We start from the raw sequence: 27339 nt of genomic DNA on the forward strand, positions 1-27339 counted from the left end.
CCTGTCTATCTTCTTATGAAGAGGGTTCAGTATTTAAGATGGTTGCATTCAGTATATGTATTGAATTCTCTTTTGCTAAGTGACGACTGAAAACTCACCATTAGTTATACACTCCAGCCTTGGGGTACACACTACTTTGCACATTGCCTCTTTAGGGCGTGATGCAGGTTGTTGGATCTCTGATTTCTTGTATTAGCAAAGCTAGTCTGTGGCTTTGACTGTGACATGTAGTGCCCATTGCATCTCAGCCATGTTGCAGCAGAAGATTCTGGTCAGCACCCTGATACTGTATATCACTATACCATTGTATTACATCACATCTTTTAGAACTACATCCTTCCTTTATGGACTATCACTTCTTTTCTGACTGTTGTGTATCCTTCTTTTCCACTATATATCCAAGAACTTTTCCAAGTCTTAGTAGATGTTTCTAAGCAGTCACTAATGTACTCTCATAATGAGCTCCTAAGTTCTGCAGTGTGTAGGCTTTACAGAACAACAACACTTTGTGTGCAGCCGTCCAGCCAGGCGGCCATTGTCTGCAAGAGGCTCAGTCCTGTGCAACAAAGCAATACACATTGTAAACAGATGTAATGTGTTGCTAATGTTAAGCCAAGTGTTGTGCAAGCAGAAGCGCAGTCCTCGGGCTCTGCAATAATTAGGGCATGTTTAATAATTACTGACAATGACCTCTGCTCCGCTGTTCCTCGGCTCCCTCTCAGGATTGGAAGATTATTTGTGAACTTTACCTGTGCCTTATAAAACTCCTGAAGACACTTGGCATCCACTCCAGCACCTCACATACTAACCTCTTCACACACAAGGTAAGGGCACTCGAGCTTTGTATGAATCCTTACTACAATTCATTTGCAGTGACTTTTAGGGGGTCTTTGTAGTTCAGCTTGTATTTAGTTTACAGGTCATATCTATTATACATTCTACAAATATCATTATATGTAAAGAGACATTGCTTTATCTAGCATGAGCCCCATGTGCAGTGGGGTACGTATCGTTTTAAATGTCCATTTGATGCATTAGGATCAGTGGGATATTATTGTTTGTGATATCATTTTTTACCTGAAATTTTTATTTCCATATTCCAGTCAGAAATGTACTGTGCTCTCTGGGATAAGTGTGCAAACTAGAAGGGGAACTCTGTTATAGGCAATAGAAGGATGTACTCTGAAACACCTAGAACAACCTTCCCTGTACAACAGCTTATATAGATGGTTAGGGCAAGCGACTCAATAGATGCTTTGAAGGGGTCGTGTAATGTGGACAACTGTCCATATGCCCTAACAGAGTATATGGACATCAGGGAGGGACTCCAACTCATCAGGGAGGGACCCCCACCCAGGATTTTACCCGATTCACTTCAAACAATAGCTCCTTCTTGCGTGGACCTTGTGCCACCATACAGGGTATTACTTAGTCACCTTTTCATTTCAATGGGTACCATGTCACTTTGATAACTACTATAGCCTCCCTTGATGATTTATCATGATCTATCTGACCTGGTAGATTGTCACATTAGAACCAATATCAGGGACAACATTGCGGGGACAGGACGGATTTTTGTGTTCTATGCTATTGCATCCTCATGAAATAAACCGTACCAATAATAATTGATTGGGAGTTGAGCACCTCCCCCCACTTTACTGACTTTACTTGCATTTAAGCCACCAGCTATCTTGTGTGTATGGTCAATGAAAAGAAAACTTCTCTTAGGCTAAGGCACCACATTGCGGAAATGCAGCTTTTTTTTGCTGAAGATTTTGCTGCGTTTTTTTTTTTTTTTTAAGCTAAACTCAGGAGAGGATTTAACAGAAACGAAATGTCTGAGCTTCCTTTATATTTTCCATTCCTTTCCAATACACTCTTGGATTTGACTCAACCCCCCCAGCAAAATCTACAACAAAAACAGCTGCATTTCCGCAACGTGGGGCTTCAGTCTTACACGTTCCATATTGCACTGCGTCTACCTATAGGGTTGACCATAAGGCTTGGTTGTGAGAACCTGTTGGTAATAGAATCTGCTGGAGCGCACACTTCCATCTGAATACACTGCTCCCCATTGTTACTTGCTCAATCTACTTCCTTGTTGGTTTTGGAGTTTATTGATAAATAGAGCATCCAAAGCGACAAATGGCGACATCTCATCTTTCACATGACTTGGTGTTTTCTAAATCTATTGAAGTACAGTAAAATCCTTCATTCTGGCATCTTAGGTGGTGTGCCATTGGCACCTGTGCATCCATTACCACCTTAATGCACATGGCCATCCTTGGTGTCCCTGAGCGGTCATCAGGCTGCCACATCCCTTATTACAAAGTAGCAGCCTATATTTAAAACCTTACAGTTTTAGACCATTGTCTCACCCATGGAACATCAAATTCTGTACCTGCTTTTTACAATAAGAATCATAGATCACTCTAGATTGCTCAGTTCCTGCGCATATATAAAGGAAATGCATTCTTAACATTGACAAGTGACTCTTAGTATTTAGAATAGTAATATATATGGCCGCAGATGACTTCCAAGAAACAGCTGGCCATTGAGGAGATGACCTTATTTAAAGAATTCTTCCAGCACGTTTGACAATCTCCACGTCATGTCATTGATACATTCTCCATTATATGGTACACTAGACAGAGGAAAGGATTTATGAGAAAAGTGATCTCTTCTCCAGGAAGTGAACATTAGCATATGATTCAGTGCTTATTGATTTTTCTCTAATCTTTATGATTTTGTGATAACAAAGGTAATAAATACAATGTGATATAAAAGGAAATAAGAGGTAAAATGTCCTTGATTGCCAATTAAGATGTAATATCACCAAAATGCCAAGCTTTTAAAAGCCAATTTATTGTGTTTATATTGTTTTATTGGGGTTTTTTGTGGCACGTGATGAAGCCCATAGTAATCTGTTTCCTGCTTTGACTTTATCATTTCTGTCTTTGATATGTGATACAGGACATAGGAGCCAATATCAGTGGACACTATGGATGAAGGAAACATAAGGAATCGAAAAGGAGGAAATAATGAAGATAGCCAATCCATCCAGAGCAAGGAATCCACGGCAATGCAGCTGAAGAAGCAGGTAATGAATGGATTTATAGATGTCATATTAAAGGAGTTGTCCAAGACCCTGACATTTCATATTAATGTGGCAATGAAATATTCCTGCCAGTGGAAACAAATTTGTAAATTATTGGTATTTCCAGAATTGGCCCCCTTTGTTCCATTCTCGATGCGGGCTCGTGATCACTGGCTGTGGATTCTGTGATGTCCTGTATACCTTCTCACATTCAGTGCCTCATTCTCCTGGCATGACTCCAGTGATCACTGGTATAGGATGGCCTAACTTTACCTTCCCCTCCTGTGAACCTTGTGAAGCTGTTATCACAGCCTGTGCCTTGTTCGCATGTTCCTGATCTCTGCTCTCTGTATACAGGGAACACAGAAATTGGGCACATGTGCACCAGACACTGGCGCTGTGAAGCAACGCTCACCAGAGAGGAACAAGAGATGGGTACCATTCCCAAGATTGGTGGTTTCTATCAGTAGTACCACCACAACTAACTCATTGTGGCATATCTGCTTGATATGTCATAAGTCCTCGGATTTATTTCAGTAGTTTCCAACCTGTGTCATTCTAGTTGTTGCAGGACTACAGCTCCCAGAATGCTTTGGCAGCCTTGTTAGAGACCATTGCAATCAATGACTGCTCAGATTTGTTTGTGTTATCCAGCGAGCCAGTATTAATCTATCAGATATGAATACTGTCCACCACATACAGAGGTGATATCATCTCACAGCACGTAGGATGAAGCATGGAGGCATCCAGGAATAGACTAATAACTCAATCTGTAGACACCTCTTATTGATCGCTTCATTGCTGCGCTGTGTTTAAATATAGCCGACTCCGATCAACATAAAGACAAGATATTTTCATCAGATGACTCAGCCGGCTATTTATTAAGCTGCTTCTGGTTCTTAAGGAGGAAACAATGTGATGCTCAGGCGTACAGCAGTCCTCCCCCACCACTATGGCATCACTACTTCATGATAATAAACACATACAGGCATTCAATAGAAAGTGACAACTCTTTCATCTTGACCCATGATATAATATTGTTCAGACCCAAAAACAGAAACAAATGTGTAAAAAAAAAAAAAAAATGCAAGTATTTAAGTAGGCAGGGATATCCTGCTTCAGCAGGGAGCGCTGGCACTTTGGACTACCCTCTTTTACTATTTTTTCTTCATCACCTCCAATGTACATGTTCAGGTTCTTCTCTCAGCATTTATGTGTCCAAATCTGAGTTTGTGTTTCAGTGGAGTCAGCACAAGTCTCCAGGGGTTAATGTATACACGCTTCAGTTATCTATCTTTATGTGCAGTCTTCAATATATAGACCAATAAAGATACAGAAAAGATAACACTGAATTCATTGCTTATTGCTTTAGCTTAGGTAGAAATAAATATCTGAGGTTATGATATTATTGCCCAGTTATTCTGCAGAATTGAAAATTGCAGCAACTGTATAGTCAGCACAAAGAGTCCCTATGGCTTGACCACAATTGTATTTATGTTGGATTCATATAGAATTTAACCACAAAAAACACCCCAACCTATACCTCCACAAAAATTCAGAGGTACAGTATGACAGAAGTCTATAGGTGATGTATTACTGTACAAGTAGGAGGATGTACAGAGCTATAATACAGCAATGTTCATGAGCTGTTACTGCCAAGACCAGTGGACTCCAGTCTGTAGTATTCCGGCCATTCAAAACTACAACTCACAACTTGCCATTCATATCAGGTGTTTTAGTTGCACTTTGAGAAGCTTTAAGGGTAAGTTCACATGGGGTTTTTGGTCAGGATTTTGAGGCCGTATCTGCCTTGAAATCCTGACCAAAAAGACGGCTCCAATTGAAATCAATAGAATCCCGGAAAAAGAAGTAAGATGCTCATTCTTTTAGGCGGATTCGCCTCGCGTCATCCACCTGAAGACACTCCCTCCTGACTAGGCCCATTCATTTGGGCCTAATCCAGAGCAGAGTGCACGACTGGATGCCGGTGCAGTGCACCAGAAATTCAGTTGCAGCTACCCGTTTTTTTGGTCCGGAACCTGAGACGGAGGCCACCACAGGTTCCGAACCAAAAAACCCTGTGAGAACTTACCCTTAGTCTCTAGGGCCTTATTCAGATGTCTTTTTTTTTTTTTTTTTTTTACAGATGTGTGATGTCCATGTTCTCCTCATGTTGTGTCCTTGGTGGATCAATTTTTCCCATCAGTGTAAAATAAATCATTCATGTTTTTTCTTTTATTTAATTGATATACTTTGCCATATTTTCGTAAAAAAACAGGAGCATTCAGATGACATACATGTACTATCCATTATTTCCACAGACCTATAGACTTACCCTTGGTTCACATCTGCATTTGGTAATCCGTTCAGGGAGTCTGCATGGGAACCCCCTGAACGGATAGCCAAATGCACTGGCAAGCGTGTACAGTGAAAGCACATGGACCCCTTAGATTGTAATGGAGTCCGTGTGCTTTCTGCGCGCTGCTCACCCGAATCATGCGGACATGAAAGTAGATCACAAAGTACTTTCATGTCCGCATGATTCATGCGGGCAGCGAGCGGAGAGCACACAAACCCCATTATACTCCTATAGGGTTTCACTGCACACAGCTTGCCAGTGCGTTTGGTATTCCGTTCAAGGGTCCCCATGCGGACTCCCCCGAACGGATTACCAACGCAGATGTGAACAAGGCCTTAAATGGGTTTGACTGGTCTGCAAAGAAGACCAAAATAGGACAACAGTCAATGGAAAAAACGGATGTATACAAAGACCCATTTAAATTCAATAGTATTATATGCTGTCTTTGGAGAACATGTACAGTACACATCTAAAACAAATGGATGTCTAAGGCGTGAGGAAATTCCAAACTTATACTTAGAGAATACCGTCATTTCAATTTTGTTGCACACTTTTATGTATAGATACAAAACACAACATAATAGGAATAACTGCCAAAGGAAAAAGCTGAGTAGGAGGGCAAAAAAGTTAAGGCAGCTGCGTAAGCATGTGGGAGACATCTCCGAAATAGGAATCCAGGGGTACTGAAGAGATGCTTAGCAGGCAGTGATAAGCATCACTGACGTAGTAGCAAGGAAATCCATGTGGGGAGTCCAGGGCAAATTCTTTGACCGTTCCAATGAAAACTTGAAAATCGTGGCATCAGCAACATGTACAATACAATTAGGATCAAGGGGGAATGGTTTGGGGATTGTGGGGGAAATCTAGAACCAAATACTGTTACGATATTTGCCGCAGTCGCCATCCCCGTTTCAACAGAGGGGTTGGTGACTGGGGAGGAGGGAAATTGTTAACTGTCTACATCAGGGGTCCTCAAACTGCGGCCCGCGGGCCACATGCGGCCCGCCAAGCACTTCTGTCTGGCCCACTGACAACGCCGGCAGGCATGCATTTATAATGAAGCTCCTGGGTAGCTCAAGCCAGGCCATGGAGCGCACTTCACTTTACCTATTGGAGGGCACCGCTCCTGATGTCTGTGCGACCTGTGCTGCCTCCGGTGTCCGCCTGTGTCCTCCTGCCACATCGCTTGTATGCGATGTAAGGAGGATACATGAGGCACCGCTTCCGATGACCTGCTCTGCCTCCGGTGTCCACCTGTCACATTGCATGTATGCGATGTAAGGAGGATACCGGAGGCAGATCAGGCCACGCAGACATAAGGATCGGTGCCTCCTGTATCCTCCTTACATCGCATACAAGCAATGTGGCAGGAGGACACAGACGGACACCGGAAGCAGCGCAGGTCGCACAGACATCAGGAGTGGTTCCCTCCAATAGGTAAAGTGAAGCGCACTGTCAACATGGCTTGGCCCAATATAGTCAACTGTGCCCCTCCTTCACTTCGTCAGTCAGATCACCCTAGCAACGTGACCTGACCTGACGCAGCCCAAATTACAGTAAGCAAAGCCACTACCGTCCTACAGTTTACTGTACCGCTCAGCAGTGGTCTCACTGGTCAGGTTTAGTGCCTGCTGCCTTCCTGGACGGACCCTACCTGTGCCCCCTGAAGTAAGCAGTATAATATCTTACTGTAGGATAAATAACACCTCAGAGGGCGTTCACACTTGTGCTCGATGTCTGGTGTATGCATTCCGTCGGGTTTCCATCTTCAGTCCCAGCGAAACTGGACAGGGGACGGAAACCTGGCAGTCACCTTTAAAACCCATTCAATTGAATTGGTTTGTAAAGGTGACCACCAGTGTCCACCTGTGGCCTGTCTGCAGGGAAACCGTTTTTTTGGGGGTTTTTTTAGCCGGACACAAAGTCCTGCATGTCTGACGGACAGGCAGACACTGGTGGTCACCTTTACAAACCCATTGAATTGAATGGGTTTAAAAGGTGACTGCCGGGTTTCCGTCCCCTGTCCAGTTTTGCTGGGACTGAAGATGGAAACCCGACGGAATGCAGACACCAGACACCAAGCACAAGTGTGAATGCCCCCTGAGATTGAAAATTGAGGGTCCCCCTCCACCCCACAGTTGCATTCATCTCCATTTTTTATCAATAACACATAGAAATAGCCTTAAGAAAGACATCTAAAGGTAGAAGAAGAATAGCCTTTCTTAAGGCTATTCCTACGTGTTATCGAGAAAAAAATGTGATTTTAATGGTAGAATCCCTTTAAACTATATTTAGGCCCTCCAATGGTCTGAGGGACAGTGAACTGGCCCACTGTTTAAAAAGTTTGAGGACCCCTGGTCTACATAATCGATGCAAAACCATGGACCCACAGAACTGCTTGTGGTTTTGATGGAAGAGATATAAGAAGTGGCATTAGCGTAGAACATGTGCCAGAAGTCTCCCAGATTTATTACCCCATTTTTAAAATGAACAGGAACGTAGCTAGTAGACGCTTCTGGCATAAAGGACGATTTGTAGTTCGGGATGAGTCTGGGTGAATTGTCTGAAGTAACTCCAGTGCCTCTTTATGTTTTGCTTCCACGGCTTGGAGGGTCTCTAACAGTTTGCTTAGTTTCAGACCCGCCTCTGTCTTGAGCCTCGCACCATTATCCATTATTCCACCTCGCAGGACACATTTTAGGGCTTTCCAACTAGTGGGGGATGTTGGGTCCTGTTGATGATCCTGTATGAAGTTTGTGATTGTCTGTTTTAGCTCTTGAAAACAGTTTATGTCTCTAAGCAGTGACTTCTTAAGTTGTCAGGAGAAAGATCTTGTAGCTTGAGAGGGAAGTGTGAGTTTGTAGAAGATCGGAGCATGGTCCGATAAATAAATGTTGCGAATGGATACATCAGAAAAAAGTGTATTTTATTCAAGGTGAAGAATTCTCCAGACATCACAGAGCTGCTGTTTGTAGAGGGCCTTGTAAAGTTTCTTTCATTTATTTTTTCCCTTTTGAGTGTGGCCAGATGAGGTATTAATTACGGGGCTCAAGTCTAAGATTAAAGTCGCTGCAGAGAATCTTAGAACCCTGGACGAAGTCCACGAGTGTCTCCAAGATCTTTAGCAGAAAACACATTTGGTCACTGTTTTGTATGTAGATGTTAGCTATTATGTACAGCCATAAAGTTTTATTGTAGGGGCGTAATTAGCAAAGACTGGGCCCCATAGCAAACTTTTGACTTGGGCACCCCAACAGCATAGCACCCCATTCCCTGGGCCCCACACAATATAAAACCCCATTTAAACACACTATAATGTGCCAAAGTGGCCTCCACACAGTATAGTGTCCCATAGTGGCTCCTTCTCAAAGTACAATGTCCTATTGCAGTCCCTGCATATAATATCATAAAGCGAACCCTCCACAAAGTATAATGTTTATAGCAGCCTTTGCGCACATTATTATGTCCCTCAGTGGCTCCTCCACACGGTATTATGTCCCATTGTGATCCCTCCACACAGTATTATGTCCCATCATGGCCCCTCCACACAGTATTATGTCCCATACTGGACCTAATGGTATTGTTGCAAATGTTGCAAAAAGTTTTGAATCTCTTGAGGTTCGTTCATCAAATACTCTTTTGCCACTGCACCACTTACTGATCCCCCATTACTGCCCACAGACTACTCTGCTTTTCCCTCTGCCCTCCAGGGGGCCCAGTGCATCCCATATCACACCCCTGTCAGCGATGTCCTGACGCTTTTCAACGTCAGCAACATGATATAGGACACGTGGAGCCTCCTGGAGGGCTGAAGGGGAACTGGAGGCGGTCATAGGCAGTAGAGAGGTGGCAACGCATGCCCTCATGCCCTGGGACTCTCTCTCTATGTATATATCTCAACACTTCATGTGATACTTGTATTATTTGACATTGTGTTAAACTCTTTATACCGCCTGGACATGGGAACTACTACAGTATGATGCAAAGCACAAAAAAAATATTATTATTCACTTTGCTAAACAGGAAGTACCTGGAATTATCTTTTCATTGATATGGCTGTTACATGCCCTTCTGACTACATTCTAGCCTCTTTCACAGAGTTTGGAACGATACCTAACTCCAGCAGGTAACATCCTATTTGAAAAATAAAAAAATAAGCGGCAGGGGCCCCCTAATGTTGTGGGGCCAGTAGCAGCCGCAATGGCTGTTACAGCAGTAGTTCCCCCACTGCCAGCAGCTTTTTCTGACTTAAATATGTAAGGATGCACTATATCAATATTAGTCATCTGATGATTTTTCATTGATTTTAATTTTTTTATATTTTTGGTGACATTTTTGGGTCTTTGGAACCAATTACCAGTTCTCCATAGAATTATGGTCACAAGTTACAATGACAACAGATCAACCATGGACAAAACACATCCAATAAAAACAATGGGAATGTGTCCTACCCATCTGACAACACACACCTGAGAAAATGGATGTGTGAATAAGCCCTTACAGTCAGAGCTTTACTTTCATATAGCATTCTCTGCATTTATAGCACCTGATTTTATCTGAATTAGTGGATATGGAAACACCTTCTAGTTATCTGCGCAGGTATTAGGGCATATTTAAGCTTAAGTTTCAGCTGTGAATCTTGGTACATGTGTTTGCCGGATTTATCTACCATCACCTTATGCCAGGAGTATACAACTGTATATACTGCTTGGAGTCCCTACCACACAGTGACATAATGCCCCATACTGTGATCAATAAGGGACAGTCTGTCACTGGGAGCCATGGACTCCTAGCAGCGTATATAATATACTGCTAGAAGACCCTCTCCTGCATATTAATAAGGCTTGTAAATCACGGCTGAAACTTGGTGATGTGAATACGCTTTTAGGGCATCTTGTTCATGCCTTGGTTTAAGATCTGTCCTATTAATTGACTTCCTGTCTTTTCTATTAAGATTAGCAGGTGCTTTCTAGTTAGAATATCCTTAGGGCATGTACACATGGCAGAAAACTCACATGAACTGTAGTGTGTATTCCATACTGAAATCTTTGTGGAAAATGTCACAATATTTTACTAATAGATTTTTCTCTGTTTTGAAATCACATTCTTAAAAATCAGCATCAGGTTTTTCAGTGTAGAAAGTCATCTGAACACCGCCTTACTGGCCCTTAGGTCAACTGTTAAAGTTTAAAACTATGACAAAAATTTTAAGGCAGCGTATCGGTGCCAATGTGATCTGTAACAATGATCAGTATTGGTTGTCACTAAGTGTCATGTACTGTTTTTTGCTTTACATTTCCTTATTTGTGTTGGTTGAGTAAAGCCCACATGTTGTCTCTTGTAGTGATGGTAGACGTTAGAGGAGCGGAAACATTAGGCTGATACTTTGCATACAAGAAACCGTCTCTCATCAGTTCACGCCATTGTATCAGTTCACTGTATCCAGATATTTACCCTGTACTCTTCCTGTTGAGTACAGTATAATGGCTTCTTTTATCCTCTGGATATACTTGAATGGTAGGTTGTTTAGCCAAGACTGGGGATAGAAAACAAAGCGGACGCCAGGATCAATGTCACTACAGGACGCAAAATGCTTTATGATGATTGATATCTGCATTAGTTACCAGCTGGCAGCCGTAATTCACAGTCCTTACCTCCTACTGTCTCCTATTTTATCTTTTATATTCTATTTTTTAAACTCTAAAATTAGGGAAAAATGTCTGCTTTTTTTCCGACCTGAAACAGCTCTACCATTGGTCTTATGGTGTTTTTGGTATTGCAGCTCAGCTCAGCTCAGTTCACTATGTGGTGTTGTCATGTCAGTGGTGGTAGTGGTGGTAGTAGTCCTCCAGTCCTCTGGAGGTGGAGTCAGCTAAATTTATACTCAGTATGACAGTTGTGCAGGCAGCAAGGAAGGCAGCAGAGGAGATTTTGTGCAGCCTATCCAAGAAGATTTGAGAGGTCTGTAGGAGAGGAAGAATGAAGAAGGTGTGCTTGCCTGAATGGCCTGTATTGAGGACTTTGTGATGGCTTGTGCTTACGTTTACCTCCTCATACCTTGTACCTAAAATTTTACTCATTAGAAATGACTAAGTACAACTCATTGTCTGTGTAGGTGTCCATTAGTTTCTGCATATTACATCCATCTTTGGATATTTCTCCTTGATGGCGTGGTTGGGAGCCACCCAGTGACTGGTACAGAACCATGGACTTGCCAATCTGGATAGTGGGAGTGATGAGTGCAGATATATTGTGGGGCACACCCTACGTGGGAAAGATATAGTGGAGGTGAAGGAGTCTGTGGACCATGGAGTACCAGTAATATTGGGCCCCAAGGAATTGTATTAAGATTTAGAAGCCTTCAAGTGTATACTGTGCAAAGATCACAGGGTCACACTACCTTCAGGGAAGGTTGTGGCTAAAGTGAAGACGGCTCAGGAGGATATGCAGACCCAGAGGTATCCCGCTGCTGTGAGGAATCTACCTTCTTGTCTACTGCAACCATCACTGTGAGACAGGATGGGCAAAAGAGATGTTGACAACAAGCAAATGGATGTAGGAGGAGGTCTCTGTAATTCGGGCCACCAAATGAGCCAAATTACTTTGGAGGAAGCTCAGCACTGGATAATGTTACAGTCGTAAAGTTCTTTTTATATGTTACACATATCATCAGGCAGATAAAGATTATTTATATATATATATATATATATATATATATATATATATATATATATATACACTGTATATGGGTTCAGCATCTCGGTCTGTTAATAAGTTATGTACAATAGCAAATGAAATGCAATCAGTATATGTACGGCCATAGATAGACATATCACATAGTCCCCTCACCTTCTGACCTCACTAGGGAGATGTCAGTCATGGCCAGGAGATGTGATTAGCTGGTGGACAGCGTGACTAGCCCGAAGCTGCACCGGCCCATCGTGACTACTTAGGGTAATATAAATAAGACTTTTTATGCTTTTAGACATTTATAACTTTACTTTGCAAAATACCTCACCCAGCACATGATGGGCCCAATGTATGGTGGAACAACCACCTGACAGGTTTCCTTTAATTCCTGACTTGAGGTAATTCAGGATGAGCTACAATGAGTGCAAGGACACATAAATTATGTATGTAGTTATATTGTGGTGCCCTATATTCTAATAATATTACATATTCCAGTATAATAATACAATATCTGCATTGTGTGGGGATATAAGGTTACAGCTCATAAAATACAGCCAACATTATCACCAGTAAGAAATATTGGACTCTCTGGAGACTTCTAGTGTCGATCTTTTATATCAGCTACATTCCAAGGTTTCAGGGTAGAATTGTGAATTTCTAAGAAATAAGTAGGGGGTATAAATCTTATGTAATAAGACACTTTGGAACAATAAAATACAAGGCTGTAGATTTGTGAATGACGTACACAATGTACAGTGCCACATGCACATACCAGTCATAGGTTCTAGGTAAATAAACACCAGCTGGGTTGAAAGGTTGATCTTTTATTATATTTCATAACTGACAGTAATTGCCCGTTAACGACCATAAAATGAATGGGTGATTATCATCTTGTGTTAATTAGCAAGCAACAAAAATCTTATATATAGGAAGGTACAAAGTCTGAGGCTCATCTCTTAGGAAGGAATTTATGGTTTTCTGGAGATGGTTCTTCTTCATGTTGTAGCATCTTTGTTTTAGGAAAAGTGTTTGGTCTTTTTTTGAGCATTGGAGCTTGTAGCACTGACCACGCATACAGGACTTACGCACAGGGCCACAATGTTATCCACAATTGCAGATAAAAGTATGGGCCCATACATTTCAATGGGCTAATACAAACAGACATAGTTTTTGCGGCTTTGTGTCTGGGCCACATTTAAGAGACACAAATGCTGGCGAAGGTCCTATGCCTGTCTCAGCCCATCAATAGATTGGATGGATCAGTGAAGACCACGGATAACACTAACATAGCAATCTGAGTGTCATCTGTGCATGTGCATGAAGTTTTATTAGATTGAAAACGTCCTGGCAACCTGCCCCTTCCTGTTTCACCTCCACAAGGCACCAGCTTCCAGTAATGAATGAGGTAGAGTCCTTGATCCACTGGTAAATTCAGATCCCACAGGGTGTTGATCATGTTGGCTACTTTAAGAGCTAATGCATTGCCAAAGACTATGGGCACACATCCATCCTACCATAAGGAACTTCGGTCATTTTGTTAGACGGTTTGGTTTATTTTGGCTTGGTGGTGGATTAAAGGTGTGACTTGCTTTATGTATTATTCTAAACTGGGTTGTTCTAAACTCCATTTCTCATTAAGTTGTGACCTAACATCTGCCTGGCACCCATGCACTACCTTCACCCCCAGTTGTTGATCCTCTAGCTGTCTCAGGCATGACTGAAACCCAATATGGACTGAGTATCGGTGCTGCCAAACCGCCGCTTATCCAGCTAAACTTTGTATTTTGCATCACATAGCCATATATTTAAAGGGATTCTACCATTAAACTACATTTTTTTCTAATTACCACGTCGGAATAGCCCTAAGAAATTCGTCTCCTACCTTTAGACGTGGTTTCCGCCGTGCCGTTCCGTAGAAATACCGGTTTTAACCGGTATGCACATGAGCTCTCCGCAGCAATGAGGGCGGGCCCCAGCGCTGAAAGGCCGATGAGCGCATCCCATTGCTGCCCGAGAGCTCATTCCTGTGCCGCCTCCTTCTTCTGCAGCAACTCCGCCTCCTCTGGCTTCTCTTGCAGTTCAATACAGGAGCTGGACGGCGGCCATTTTGGGGTGGCCTCTCTATGCTCCTGTATAGAACTACAAGAGCAAGAGAAGCCAGAAGAGGCGGAGTTGCTGCAGAAGAAGGAGGCGGCACAGGAAAGAGCTCTAGGCAGCAATGGGGACGCGCTCATCGGTGTTTCAGCGCTGGGGCCCGCCCTCATTGCTGCGGAGAGCTCATTTGCATACCGGTTAAAACCGGTATTTCTTCGGAACGGCGCGGCGGAGACCACGTCTAAAAGTAGGAGACCAATAGCCTTTCTTAAGGCTATTCCGACGTGTTCATTAGAAAAAAAGGTAGTTTAATGGTAGAATCCCTTTAAAGTATTTTCACTTGTGCATGCTGTAAAGTTTGGAAGGGCTCTTACTGATACTTTGCTGTCAGTTCCTCCTTTATAAGCCATCATGGTTCTTAGTTATGTAAGAGGTGTGCCACTAGGTGATACCTATTCATCCATTACCTAAAAAAAAAAAAGCTATTGGGGTGTGACCACAAAGTTAAATTCTTTGAGATACCCATAAGCAACATAAAAAGGAAACAGAGTTTTTTCCATACCATGACCATGTCTTAACAAATCAGGGACATTTTGAGCATGTGGCACAGATCATTTATCCTTAGTATGCAGAACGGACACAAGGTCCCATGATGCCGCCCATTCTGCCTCTAGACTTTATTCTGAATAGTAGCTGGAATTTTTTTTTTGTACCGCCTATTATGTTTCTCACCCAACAAGCCAAGTTGTTGCCTTCGATATTTAGCCAGTTGATGTCCCCTTCTGACCACACTGCCATCAACTTATGAAGATGTATACACAGCCATCATCCTTACCATGAGAATTGGTATGTTTTAGTAATAGGGGTAATGTCTGCAAGGGGTATAATAACTTGGGAGTACTCATCATTCTTTATTAGTTTCTCCCAAACAATGACGGACGTGGACTGTACCATCTGACCAACGCTTATTGACTAACTCTCTTGCTGTATTTTCATGATTAGGTGTAGGTAACTAAGTTGGTATAGTGATCCAGGTGTATAACCTATTTTGATCCTCAATATTTAATGCAATGTTTAGCTACTGATATAGCACAGACTGGTCTCAGAGAAAATATATTTGCCAGATCAGCCCCCCTCCCCCCTTAGCTTCAACCTAAAACCAAAAAAATTGCAAAAACCTGTTAAGGCCCGGGGATGCACATAACATAAATGCTGCAATTTTACCACGGCGGAAACGTTTCTGTGTTTTACAGTATCTGCAAAGTGGATGGGATTCTTACTAATCTCATCCACACATTGCTGAACAAAATCCGCAGCAGACAAATGCTGTGATTTCAAAAAGCATTACTTGCTTTTTATGTGTGATCACAAGGCAGCCTTACATTATAATCCTTGTAGTTACAGATGAAGAGCCCAGGATTCTAGTACAGATGATAATCGGAAACTGAGGCCTGATGTAGCGACCATTGACCAGCACTTTTGTTTTCCATAGGTGGGACTGCTTAGTGGAATAAGTCTCATTGTCGGGACAATTATTGGGTCTGGGATCTTCATTTCACCAAAGTCCGTTCTCAGGAACACAGGCGCTGTGGGGCCATGTCTAATCATCTGGACGGTGTGCGGAGTCATTGGAACATTGGGTAAATATGAGCTAAATCATAATCACAATTAAATTGAACCTTTTGATTACTTTACACAAATGATTCTTTTAGGACACTCCTCTTTTTAATTCCCATGCCTTATACAGTCCTATGAAAAAGTTTGGGCACCCCTATTAATCTTAATCATTTTTAGTTCTAAATATTTTGGTGTTTGCAGCAGCCATTTCAGTTTGATATATCTAATAACTGATGGACACAGTAATATTTCAGGATTGAAATGAGGTTTATTGTACTAACAGAAAATGCGCAATATGCATTAAACCAAAATTTGACCGGTGCAAAAGTATGGGCACCTCAACAGAAAAGTGACATTAATATTTAGTACATCCTCCTTTTGCAAAGATAACAGCCTCTAGTCGCTTCCTGTAGCTTTTAATCAGTTCCTGGATCCTGGATAAAGGTATTTTGGACAAACAATTCAAGTTCAGTTAAGTTTGATGGTCGCCGAGCATGGACAGCCCGCTTCAAATCATCCCACAGATGTTCAATGATATTCAGGTCTGGGGACTGGGATGCCCATTCCAGAACATTGTAATTGTTCCTCTGCATGAATGCCTGAGGATTTGGAGCGGTGTTTTGGATCATTGTCTTGCTGAAATATCCATCCCCGGCGTAACTTCAACTTTGTCACTGATTCTTGAACATTATTCTCAAGAATCTGCTGATACTGAGTGGAATCCATGCGACCCTCAACTTTAACAAGATTCCCGATGCCGGCATTGGCCACACAGCCCCAAAGCATGATGGAACCTCCACCAAATTTTACAGTGGGTAGCATGTGTTTTTCTTGGAATGCTGTTTCTTTTTGGACGCCATGCATAACGCCTTTTTTTATAACCAAACAACTCAATTTTTGTTTCCAAAATGAAGCTGCCTTGTCCAAATGTGCTTTTTCATACCTCAGGCAACTCTATTTGTGGCGTACGTGCAGAAACGGCTTCTTTCTCATCACTCTCCCATACAGCTTCTATTTGTGCAAAGTGCGCTGTATAGTTGACCGATGCACAGTGACACCTTCTGAAGCAAGATGATGCTGCAGCTCTTTGGAGGTGGTCTGTGGATTGTCCTTGACTGTTCTCACCATTCTTCTTCTCTGCCTTTCTGATATTTTTCTTGGCCTGCCACTTCTGGGCTTAACAAGAACTGTCCCTGTGGTCTTCCATTTCCTTACTATGTTCCTCACAGTGAAAACTGACAGGTTAAATCTCTGAGACAACGTTTTGTATCCTTCCCCTGAACAACTATGTTGAACAATCTTTGTTTTCAGATCATTTGAGAGCGGGCTGTCCATGTTCGGCGACCATCAAACTTAACTGAACTTGAATTGTTTTGTAGAAAGAAATGGTCCAAAATACCTTCATCCAGGATCCAGGAACTGATTAAAAGCTACAGGAAGCGACTAGAGGCTGTTATCTTTGCAAAAGGAGGATGTACTAAATATTAATGTCACTTTTCTGTTGAGGTGCCCATATTTTTGCACCGGTCAAATTTTGGTTTAATGCATATTGCACATTTTCTGTTAGTACAATAAACCTCATTTCAATCCTGAAATATTACTGTGTCCATCAGTTATTAGATATATCAAACTGAAATGGCTGTTGCAAACACCAAAATATTTAGAACTAAAAATGATTAAGATTAATAGGGGTGCCCAAACTTTTTCATAGGACTGTATTTATATGCCACATCTTGCCATTGAATTTAGGTTTTAGTTATTCCCATGTGAGCACTCCTGGTTGGATAGCCTACAAGCAGTGACATGTCCTTTAGCCAGTGGTAGTGTGCGACAGGATGGCATGGATGCAAAATAAGTGAAATAATTGATGTGAGCAAATCTGAGCTGACTTTTGGCTATTTTTCGATTAATAACACATCCGTAAAGGAAGAATTCCTTCATATGTCTGCTGTAAAACTACATGCTAATAGGAAGAGCATATCGGTGACTGCTACAATAGATCCTTCATTCCTGTGTCACTGCATAGCTAGGTAGACTGACCAGTCAGGGCTCTGGGAAAGTCAGGTGGCAACCTTTGCTATGGTGATCTTATATATTGGCACTCAATAGGTATTATTTGAAGTGCAAGCTTCATACATGACGTTTCCATCTTGTGTATCTACAGGTGCCCTGTGCTTTGCTGAACTTGGCACAATGATAACAAAGTCTGGGGGTGAATACCCATACCTCATGGAAGCTTTTGGACCAATCCCTGCCTTCCTTTTTTCGTGGGCCAGTGTCATTGTAATGAAACCATCATCATTTGCCATCATATGCCTGAGCTTTGCAGAGTATGCATCGGCACCATTTTATCCTGGCTGTGAACCCCCAGAAGTGGTCATCAAATGCCTGGCTGCTGCCGCCATCAGTAAGTGGAAGACATTATTATATGAAAGTGACCTGCTCAGTAGCCACTAAGATACTTACAAATTATTCCTACCATTGTGGGCAGGAACCCTAGCCCCCCCCAGGACCTCTCATGTCATCTTTCTTTTATCTGGCAGTGACTATCACAGTCGTGAACTGTCTGAGTGTGAAGCTGGCAAGTTACGTGCAAAACTTCTTCACTGTGGCCAAAATGATCATTATCATCATCATTGTCGTCAGCGGCATCGTCCTGCTCATACAAGGTACGTGAAGTGTTGTAGTCCTCCACGATCCATAGCAGGGTACGAGGAAGGCAAGATTCACTTGTGTAGGGAGCTATCTATACACTGCGTCTAATATTGATATCCAGCCATGCGGATTTGAAATATAAGAATATATAATATAAGAATCTCACTGAAATTTTCTTACCCATAGGAAATACAGAGAACTTTAATAATAGCTTTGAAGGCTCCAAAATCACAGCCGGAGGTATCGGCCTGGCTCTCTACAATGGCCTGTGGGCCTATGATGGATGGTAGGAAGATGTCTCTTTTATTAATAATCTTCCTTTGTGTCCAGTTACGCTGCTTATTATCTGCTGTCCTCCACCCCCCCCCCCCCTCCATAAAAGTCTATGAGGAAAATGTTTCACATTCAGTGTTTTCAAGGACAAAAACATAACATGCTGCATTTTTCAAAAATTCATGTTTTGTTGGAAGATGCGTTTTTTTTTTTTTTGGTTTTTTTTTATGTGTGGATGAAACTAAATGAAATCTTATTGAACAGGAAAATGCTACATTCTTTCCTGATGCATTTTCCCAGCATTAAAAAAAAAATGGTGTATTTCTGCAGTGCGTGGCCTCAGCTTTAAGGTCTCCACCACCCACTTTATCCATCCCACACACCTCCCAGGGGATCTGCGTGATATTCTGTAGGCAGTGAATGGAAGCCAATTTGTTTCTGCCGTGGAAAATGTGCGGCTGAAGAAGCTGTGTGACACTAGTCGGGCATACGTTGGTGTCAATAAGAAAGTTAGGAAGCTCCTGTAGGGATCTTTTAATCCTTACATGTAGCACACCATCCCCCACCCCTCTAGTAATACACTGCAGCTGACAATTTCACTTAATGACCTTCTTTCTGATTTAGTATATATTTTTTAAGAGAATGGATCTTGTTTTCTGTGAAGTTTCAGCTCATGAATTCCAATGTGATTGGATCTGACATCTGTGTATTCTGATTCTCCTTTTAGGAACCAACTCAATTATATTACAGAGGAGCTTAAAAATCCATATAGGTAAGCAGCAAATGCAGCTGGATTATTACAGAAGTACAGGCGGCATATATGTAGTATGACTGCTGACAGATGACGGCTGTAAAGAAATCTGAGCATATTTAACATGTACAATGTTACTATATACAAAAAGACGTATATTATGCCAGCATGGACCATATCACTATACACAAGAAGATGCATAACTTATACCAGCTGTACATATATATATATATATATATATATATATATATATATATATCTCAGAAAATTGACACATAATAGCAACATGGCTCATATGACATTAAGGAAAAAGTTTATGGTAACTTATGTGTAAAAAAAATAAAATAAAATAAATCAGATGCCCAGGTTATAATAGTATGGTTGATATCATGATACAGAAGAAGTTGGTTAACATTTCTTTGGTATATAAATATATATATGCTCATAGATTGTAAGCTCTTGCGAGTAGGGCCCTCAGTCCCACTGTGTGAAGTGACTATTTCTTTGTTATGTATCTTTTTGTCTGTACTTGAACCCTACAAATTGTACAGTGGAATATGTTGGCGCTATAGAAATAACATTTATTATTATTATTATTATTATATGTACTGCGCTATAAGATGAAGCTGAAGCGTACATAGGCTGCCACCTAGTGGTAACATTTGGTGCATGTCTTGCAATGCATACTAGGAAAAGGAAAAGTTGGCCTATAGCAATTCTCTCATCACTACAATCTGATTTTATTTCTTTATGAACAGGAATCTCCCTCTATCCATCATACTTGGGATGCCATTGGTGATGGCCTGTTACTTGCTGGTCAATATTGCCTATTACACAGTGATGACCCCCACCGAGCTCCTGCAGTCTCCAGCTGTTGCTGTAGTAAGTACACAATAGGATTTTCCTTCCGCCAGATGATTCTTCCTGTAACCAGTCAGGGAATCTTGAAGATTTCTTGTGTTTATAAAAGTAATATACTGTATCTGATCTCCATTCCTGGATACGACTGTCTTTTCCCTCCATACCCACCAGTGATCAGCGCTAATAATATGTGCATTGTATATGAGCTTAAGGAATCACTGCAGAATGCCGGTGTTGGGATATATATTGTAAGCTATAGGTAAGAATCTGCGCCTGCTCTCTTACAGACTTTTGGAGATCGTGTTTTGTATCCAGCAGCCTGGCTGGTTCCCTTGTTTGTGGCATTTTCAACAATTGGATCTGCAAATGGAGCCTGCTTCACTGCTGGCAGGTTAGTGATGGCTGCTGCCAACACTGGGCACAGGTGACAGGACATGTCATAAAAGAATTAGAAAGCAGAATAAGGGTAAGGTTGCTTTCACATGATCATTTTTTAAGAGCTATAAAACCAAAACAAAACAGAGGTTGTACATCCTATTTTACTCCTGGTTTTTTGGTTTTTTTTGTATCACCACCAAAAAAAACACAAAACACCATGCAGTCTTTATTTTTCTGAATCACTCAGTATTAAGTCAGTGCACTGGGTTTTTTTTTTTTTTTTTTTTTTTTTTTTTACAGCCCTATGGCTGAGACAAGCATAGAAAAGAAAAGAGATTAAAAAAACAAAATACAGCACATGCAATGATTTTTTTTCCTGCAGTGTGAATGGCTCCATTAACTATAACAGGTCTTCAGTGATAAATAGTGACTTTATTTTTATGTAATTTCTATTTTGCATTTTTTTAATATTCGGAAACAGGTAAAACACATTAATTAGTAAATAAAACAGACAACTCTATAAGGTCATAATAGACCTTTTTTTAACATTCATATTTGTTGTTGTTGTGTTTTACTGACCTCTGAAGCTGGCACTGATATATTAGTGGAATACAGCATACTGGTGCTCTCTACAAAGCTGATATGGATACTCTAGCACCCAGATAGCACTGGCTGGTTCCCTGGCACCTGGTGATCACATGACCCCTGGCAGGGGTGAAGCCCCCATAACTGTTTGCTCATCAATGGATGGTAGTAAACTATCTGTGCTTTCTCTTAGAGGGGGCTAGTTGTCATTGACAGCTGTCTCCCCACTCCTGCACAATATAGTCTAAGCATATGTCATAAGATATAGTAATCATATATAAAGGCTAATAAAATAAAAATAACTTATACAAACTATTTTTACTCCTGTATTTTATATTTGTGGCAATTACATATAACAATAAATCAGTGTAGGAATCTGTTGTATTTGACCTCTGCACCATGTGGCTTACTGTAAAGGAAAAATTCTTTTCTACCATAGTTATATTTCTAAGACAGAGTTTAGCTTAGTTTCTGGGAAAGCTTGGTGACATTTGAAGGGAAGCGTCTGATGAATTATAAGCATATTATTCATTGTTGTCTCTCCCCCAGGCTTACATATGTGGCTGGCCGTGAAGGACACATGCTGAAATTCCTATCGTACATCAGTGTCAAGAGACTGACCCCGCTGCCAGCAATTGTGTCCTATGTATGTCAATATAAGACCTTTAACCATTTATCAGTCATTGTATAAAGCAGAGTCTGTCACATTTCTTCTGGTAATCAGTCATGGCAGGGTCTGGGGATATGACATGCCTGTTGTGTCAACTGTAAGCACTGGTGGTAGCGGGATAACGCTATACAGTTGTTTATAAGTTCCTGGGTTTGCTCCTCAATAATAAACTAGACTGGGCTGATCACCTGGAGGCGCTGCACAGAAAGGGCCACAGCAGACTCTACCTGCTCAGGAGGCTGAGGGCCTTCGGAGTCCAGGGAACACTTCTTAGGGCCTTCTTCAACTCTGTGGTTGCCTCAGCCATCTTTTTCGGGGTGGCCTACTGGGGGAGCAGTATATCAACCAGGGACAGAAATAGACTTGACAGGCTGATCAGGAGGGCCAGCTCTGTCCTGGGGAGCCCCCTGGACCCAGTACAGGTGGTGGGTGACAGAAGGATACTGTCTGTGGTGAGCTCCATGCTGGAGAATAAATCCCACCCCATGTATGGGACCTTGATGAGACTTGGCAGCACTGTAAGTGACCGTCTGCTTGACCCCAAGTGTGAGAAGGAGCGCTATCGCAGGTCCTTCCAACCGCGGCCAGGTTGTATAATCTACATCAGACCAAGCGGAGACACTCTGCACAGAAAACTGAATGATTATGGCTATGAAGTCTTCCTTCTTCTGTTCCTTAGTTGCTATGGACTCCTAGTATATCTTGTCTTCTCAGCTTATGTGTGTCCTGTGATATACTACTGTGTATTATCCTGTATCTGTATTACTGTGCTGCTGTAACATGCTGAAATTTCCCCACTGTGATAAAGGGCAATCTTAACGCTACAGCATTATAAGACATTTTGGACAATTCTATGCTTCCAGTGTAGGGAAGAACCTTTCCTGTTGTAGCATGACTGCGCCCCAGTACATAAAGCAAGGTCCATAAAGACATGGTGCGTTGAGTTTAGGGTCAGGGCAGTCAAGTTCTTCCATACCAAACTCAATTATCACATTTGGGATGAATTAGAACAGATATTGTAAGCCAGGCTAACATCAGTTTCTGACCTTGCAAATGAACTATGTGAATTGGGTAAAAATTCCCATAGATGTACTCCAACAGAAAGCCAGAAGACTGCAAGACTGTTTAAACTGCAATGGGGGCACTGACCCCATATTAATGCCTATAGATTTAAAATGGGATGTCATAAAAGTGCACGTAGATGTTTTGCAATTTTTTTTTCCATATAGTGCAAGTAGAAATGTCCTAAACTCCAAGTCATTCCTAGTGCAAAGTCTGTGGGATGGAGCTTGGAAAACTCTTTTGTATTCCTTGCACCCCTGGGCCATGTCCCGCACTACACACAGTGTATTAGTTTTGCTTGGAGTGTCTCTTGTATGGTATCTAACGTGACTACTTCTGGATAATCCTGACTTTCGTCTTCTTCTGTTCCCAGGGTGTGATTGGAATGATCTACATCATCCCCGCTGATATTAACACCCTCATTAACTACTTCAGCTTTGCCGTCTGGTTATTTTACGGATTGACCATTGCTGGCCTTGTAGTCATGAGGTTTACAAAAAAAGATATGAAGAGGCCGATTAAGGTAAATGTAGCGCACTTGACCATTCACAAGATGTACTTGAAATTAGAATATGTATTAGAGTAGCGATGGGATGGAGTACGACTCTAAGTATCAGTCTACACACAGGGTTTGTAGTCTGTAACCATGGCAATACATAGGTCTGTAAAAAAACTGTAGTGACAGTGACAGTTTTTTAATCAAGGCTCAAAGTTACAAGAGTATTCATACGCCATACATAACAATTTCATAATATACTTTAATACAATATGTCTCTAGCAGTTTTTTTTTTATGATAGGAAAGCAGCAGAATACTGAGTTCAGCTCCGGATGTGAGTGGAGTGTAGTATGATGGCTCCTTGTCATGTGAGTGAGTGAGTGAAATAGTTAGCCGTTACTCAACACTCCATCTGTTACATTGGCACAGGATGGTTCTGTAGCACCAATGTATTACACAGCTATAGGGAAGAATAAGAGAAACTGCATGCTCATCCTGGATGAAGAGGGACATGGCCTGTGGCAACGATGCTCATTTAATTTAATTACTTGACCACTAAATTAATTGGGCCAAAAATCCAAATAATAAAAAATAAATAATTCCCTATATGACACCTCACACCATCTCCTGACTTTTTTTTTTGCGCTGATCTCATAATGATAGCGCATTAAAAATTAAATTAGAAAAATAATATATTCTGCTCTATGGCAGCAGCCAATAATCCCCCCTCACATGCTAGTGTACATGAGCTAGGAGGTTTAGGAGAGGGCGGGATTTAGGCTGCACACTTTTGGTCTATACAGTGAATGTGGCATCTTGTTGAGAGGAATCCCCCCAAATATGAAATACCACTGGCACCAGCAGTAACCTACAACCCAATGCGTCACAGTAAAATGGTATTTTTGTCCCTTTTTCTGCGGTACATTCTAGTAGCCATTGTTTTTGTAAAGAAAAAAATATATATTGTTGTGTTGTGTTACCAGTAGACAGAGAAGATAAAAAGTAATGGTCCGCATGCCTTTATGTAACTTTGTGTGTCCTTAGGATGTTTTTTTTTTCTTTGGTAAACATTATTTGGTAGGGGTGCCCCAAGGTCTACTTTTAGGGGTACTTTGAGTCTGAAAACACTGGTCTAGTCTAAGGTAACACAACTTATTAGATGGAATACTTTGCACCAGGATTTTTCACCTGTATCTTACACTCCTCTGGTTCTACCGTTCAGATACCAATAGTCATTCCCATCCTGATGGTTCTGGTCTCGGCGTACCTGGTGCTGGCACCTATCATAGATGAGCCTGAGTGGGCCTATCTCTACTGCGTCATCTTCATTCTGAGTGGCCTCATCCTTTACTTCCCTTTTGTACACTACAAGGTCAAATGGGCGCAAAAGATAACAAGTAAGTGACTTTAAAAAAAAATGATGTACCAAATTGGCAGATCCTATATTAATGCATTAGGAAATTTCATGCATTTATTTATTATGGAGATCTTGGTGTGGAAGACATTGATTAGCAGGTACATGGGGGCTCTATGCCCAGATTAGGTCTGCTGCACCATATGTAGTATACAGTTTGCATTTTAGAGCAGTATATACTCTAATGACTAAACTACAAGGCAGTGGCTGTTTTCCTCCAGCCAAGGGGTAAGTTGTTGGCAGGAAATCAATTTCCAATCACCCTGCAAATAACCCTAGGTTCACACCTTTGTTTGGGTTTCCATTCTGAACGGAATCATAATTCGCTAAAAAAAATGTGGATAACTGCGGGCTCCATAGACTATAATGCAGTCCGCCCAGTTTTTGCCCAAAAAGGGCAAAAAATGAGGAGAGAAAAGTGCTGGTGGCAGCACGTTTCTCTCTGCGTTTTTTTAAAGCTGGTTCATGAACGGACACCCGAACGGAGTAAAAGCGCTAGTGTGAACCCAGCCTTAGATGTTCTGTATTGATCCTGACCTAAGGTACATCTTTCTCATTTCAGAGCCAATCACCATGTACGTACAGATGATCATGGAAGTGGTTCCTCCAATAGAAGCCAAAAACTAAGGACCCAGGTTACCAGACTGATGATGGCCCCTAAAGAGAAAAAAAAAAAAAAAGGGACTGTGCAGGAGGCCTATCATTGTGTACATACTGTAAATGTCACGTCACTCAGGAAAGCAGCCGCACTATTCCTTTTATCCCACAGAGCGGACTATACAGGATTTTTCTATAGTGAGGGGGCATGGTTCATGCATCTCATCAACAATGCAGGATCTATGGACTAATCTAACCTTCCAGGGCTGTCTAAATATTTTGTACATTGTAAATGTATCTCTTCTACCTCTATCGTCATTGAAGTCATGTAAAGGGGATTCTGAATAATAAAAATAACAGGCAATAGCTCTACTAGAAAACACTGGACCTTATGCACCAAAAAAAAAAAAATTACAAGAGTGTCAAACTCTTTCAACAGTCCAATTAATTTCTATGGAGAGTTGCTGCACATGCACCGTGTGGTATATGCTGTTATGAAAGTGATCCCTGGTCTAAATGGTAGGTCACTTAAACATAGATGTCTCCATAAACCCCCACCCCTGACTTTCCACAGAATGAGTGAGCGCAACTCTGAAGTCTAATACTGTATAAGTAATGTATACATACAATGGAAGAGATTTACTAATGAAAATGTGCCAGAATTATAGCACAAAACCTAGCAAACATTTTTTTGGGCATGTTCTACACTTTGTCCAAATGAGCATAGCTTGCTGAAGAAGTATGGCTTAAGCTACAGCGCTATGTAACAAAATATACACTGAATATTGGTGCATTTATTGGAAACTTAGTCATCTAATGCATGTTGTAAACTTACACATACAACATACTAGATTTATAATCCAGCATCTGCCACTGTGATAAATCTGGTGCATTTTAGAACAGTCTAATCTAGGTTTACACTTTGACAGTATTAGTAAATTTTCCCCAATAACTCCTCTAGCAGAACTAAGGCTAGCTCTGGACTGTAATGTAGGATGCAACTCAGAATCAGTACAATGGAGGTCATTTTACTAAAAGGGGTATTCCCATCCCAAGGAGCCTATCAATACTGCTAACTTATGTGAAGTCAAGAGTTTTCCTAAATACATTGCTGCTTTGTTTGCCTGCTAAGTGAGATTATTCCTTCCATTGTTTACGCCATGTGTCCTTGGTCCCCAGCCTGTTGTCTGATCCAGGACGGAGGACGTGACTCACTTTTGGAGACAAAAGAGGTTAAGTTCTCAGCATCACACTCGCTTTCAGTGCTGTTATCTCCTGCTCTTACAGGTCAAATAATATCATTTTGCCTTGCAAAGGACTCAAACGAGGGTCTCACTCTTGCCAGATATCACACACAGATAAGTGTTTGATATTAAAGCAATTCTAACAATAAAATCCCTCCCCTACCTTTGTTGTTCTGATCCACGCCGCTGTTCCTGAGAAATTTCATATTTCTTCCTTATGTGAGTCTTCAGAAAGCACAGGGGCCTTCCCCCTGTGCTGAGAAAGCACGAGGGGCGTCCCCTATGCTCCCCAAAGACTCTTCAGCGACGCCTTTGTCTTGTTCTGCCGACACCTCTCCAAATGCCGACTGCGCATATTTGTTCGGCCATTTTAAAGTGGCCTCTTACATGAGCATCCTTTTCGGCCACAGGAAAATTACATGCACAGTCTGCTCTGCCGGCTTATGACACATGCGATGACACCATGGCAGAAGAAGACATAGGCGTCACTGGAGA

At 41.6% G+C, this 27339-nt stretch overlaps 1 protein-coding gene across 1 annotated transcript; it reads left to right on the forward strand.

Moving 5' to 3' along the window:
- Positions 1-738: 738 nt before the first annotated feature.
- On the forward strand, positions 739-26231 carry SLC7A9 (solute carrier family 7 member 9). The gene is made up of 13 exons (XM_075282040.1): positions 739-824; positions 2974-3100; positions 15733-15880; positions 18022-18264; positions 18401-18526; positions 18699-18798; positions 19513-19557; positions 20295-20418; positions 20685-20788; positions 21910-22006; positions 23466-23615; positions 24812-24986; positions 25566-26231. Exons 2-13 carry the CDS (start codon positions 3002-3004, stop codon positions 25628-25630), a joined length of 1476 nt encoding a protein of 491 aa, XP_075138141.1. The 5' UTR covers positions 739-824; positions 2974-3001; the 3' UTR covers positions 25631-26231.
- The last annotated feature ends 1108 nt before the right edge of the window (positions 26232-27339 follow it).

The sequence above is a fragment of the Leptodactylus fuscus genome, chromosome 7, assembly GCF_031893055.1.
Source record: "Leptodactylus fuscus isolate aLepFus1 chromosome 7, aLepFus1.hap2, whole genome shotgun sequence".
Lineage (NCBI taxonomy): Eukaryota > Metazoa > Chordata > Amphibia > Anura > Leptodactylidae > Leptodactylus > Leptodactylus fuscus.

What these genes read in the sequence shown, in the direction of transcription:
- SLC7A9 (XM_075282040.1), top strand. Translation starts at nt 3,002, where the DNA reads ATGGATGAAGGAAACATAAGGAATCGAAAAGGAGGAAATAATGAAGAT. An exon ending in CTGTGGGCCTATGATGGATG is followed by an intron (nt 18,799 to 19,512) that starts GTAGGAAGATGT and finishes TTCTCCTTTTAG; the next exon opens with GAACCAACTCAATTATATTA. An exon ending in ATATGAAGAGGCCGATTAAG is followed by an intron (nt 23,616 to 24,811) that starts GTAAATGTAGCG and finishes TCTACCGTTCAG; the next exon opens with ATACCAATAGTCATTCCCAT.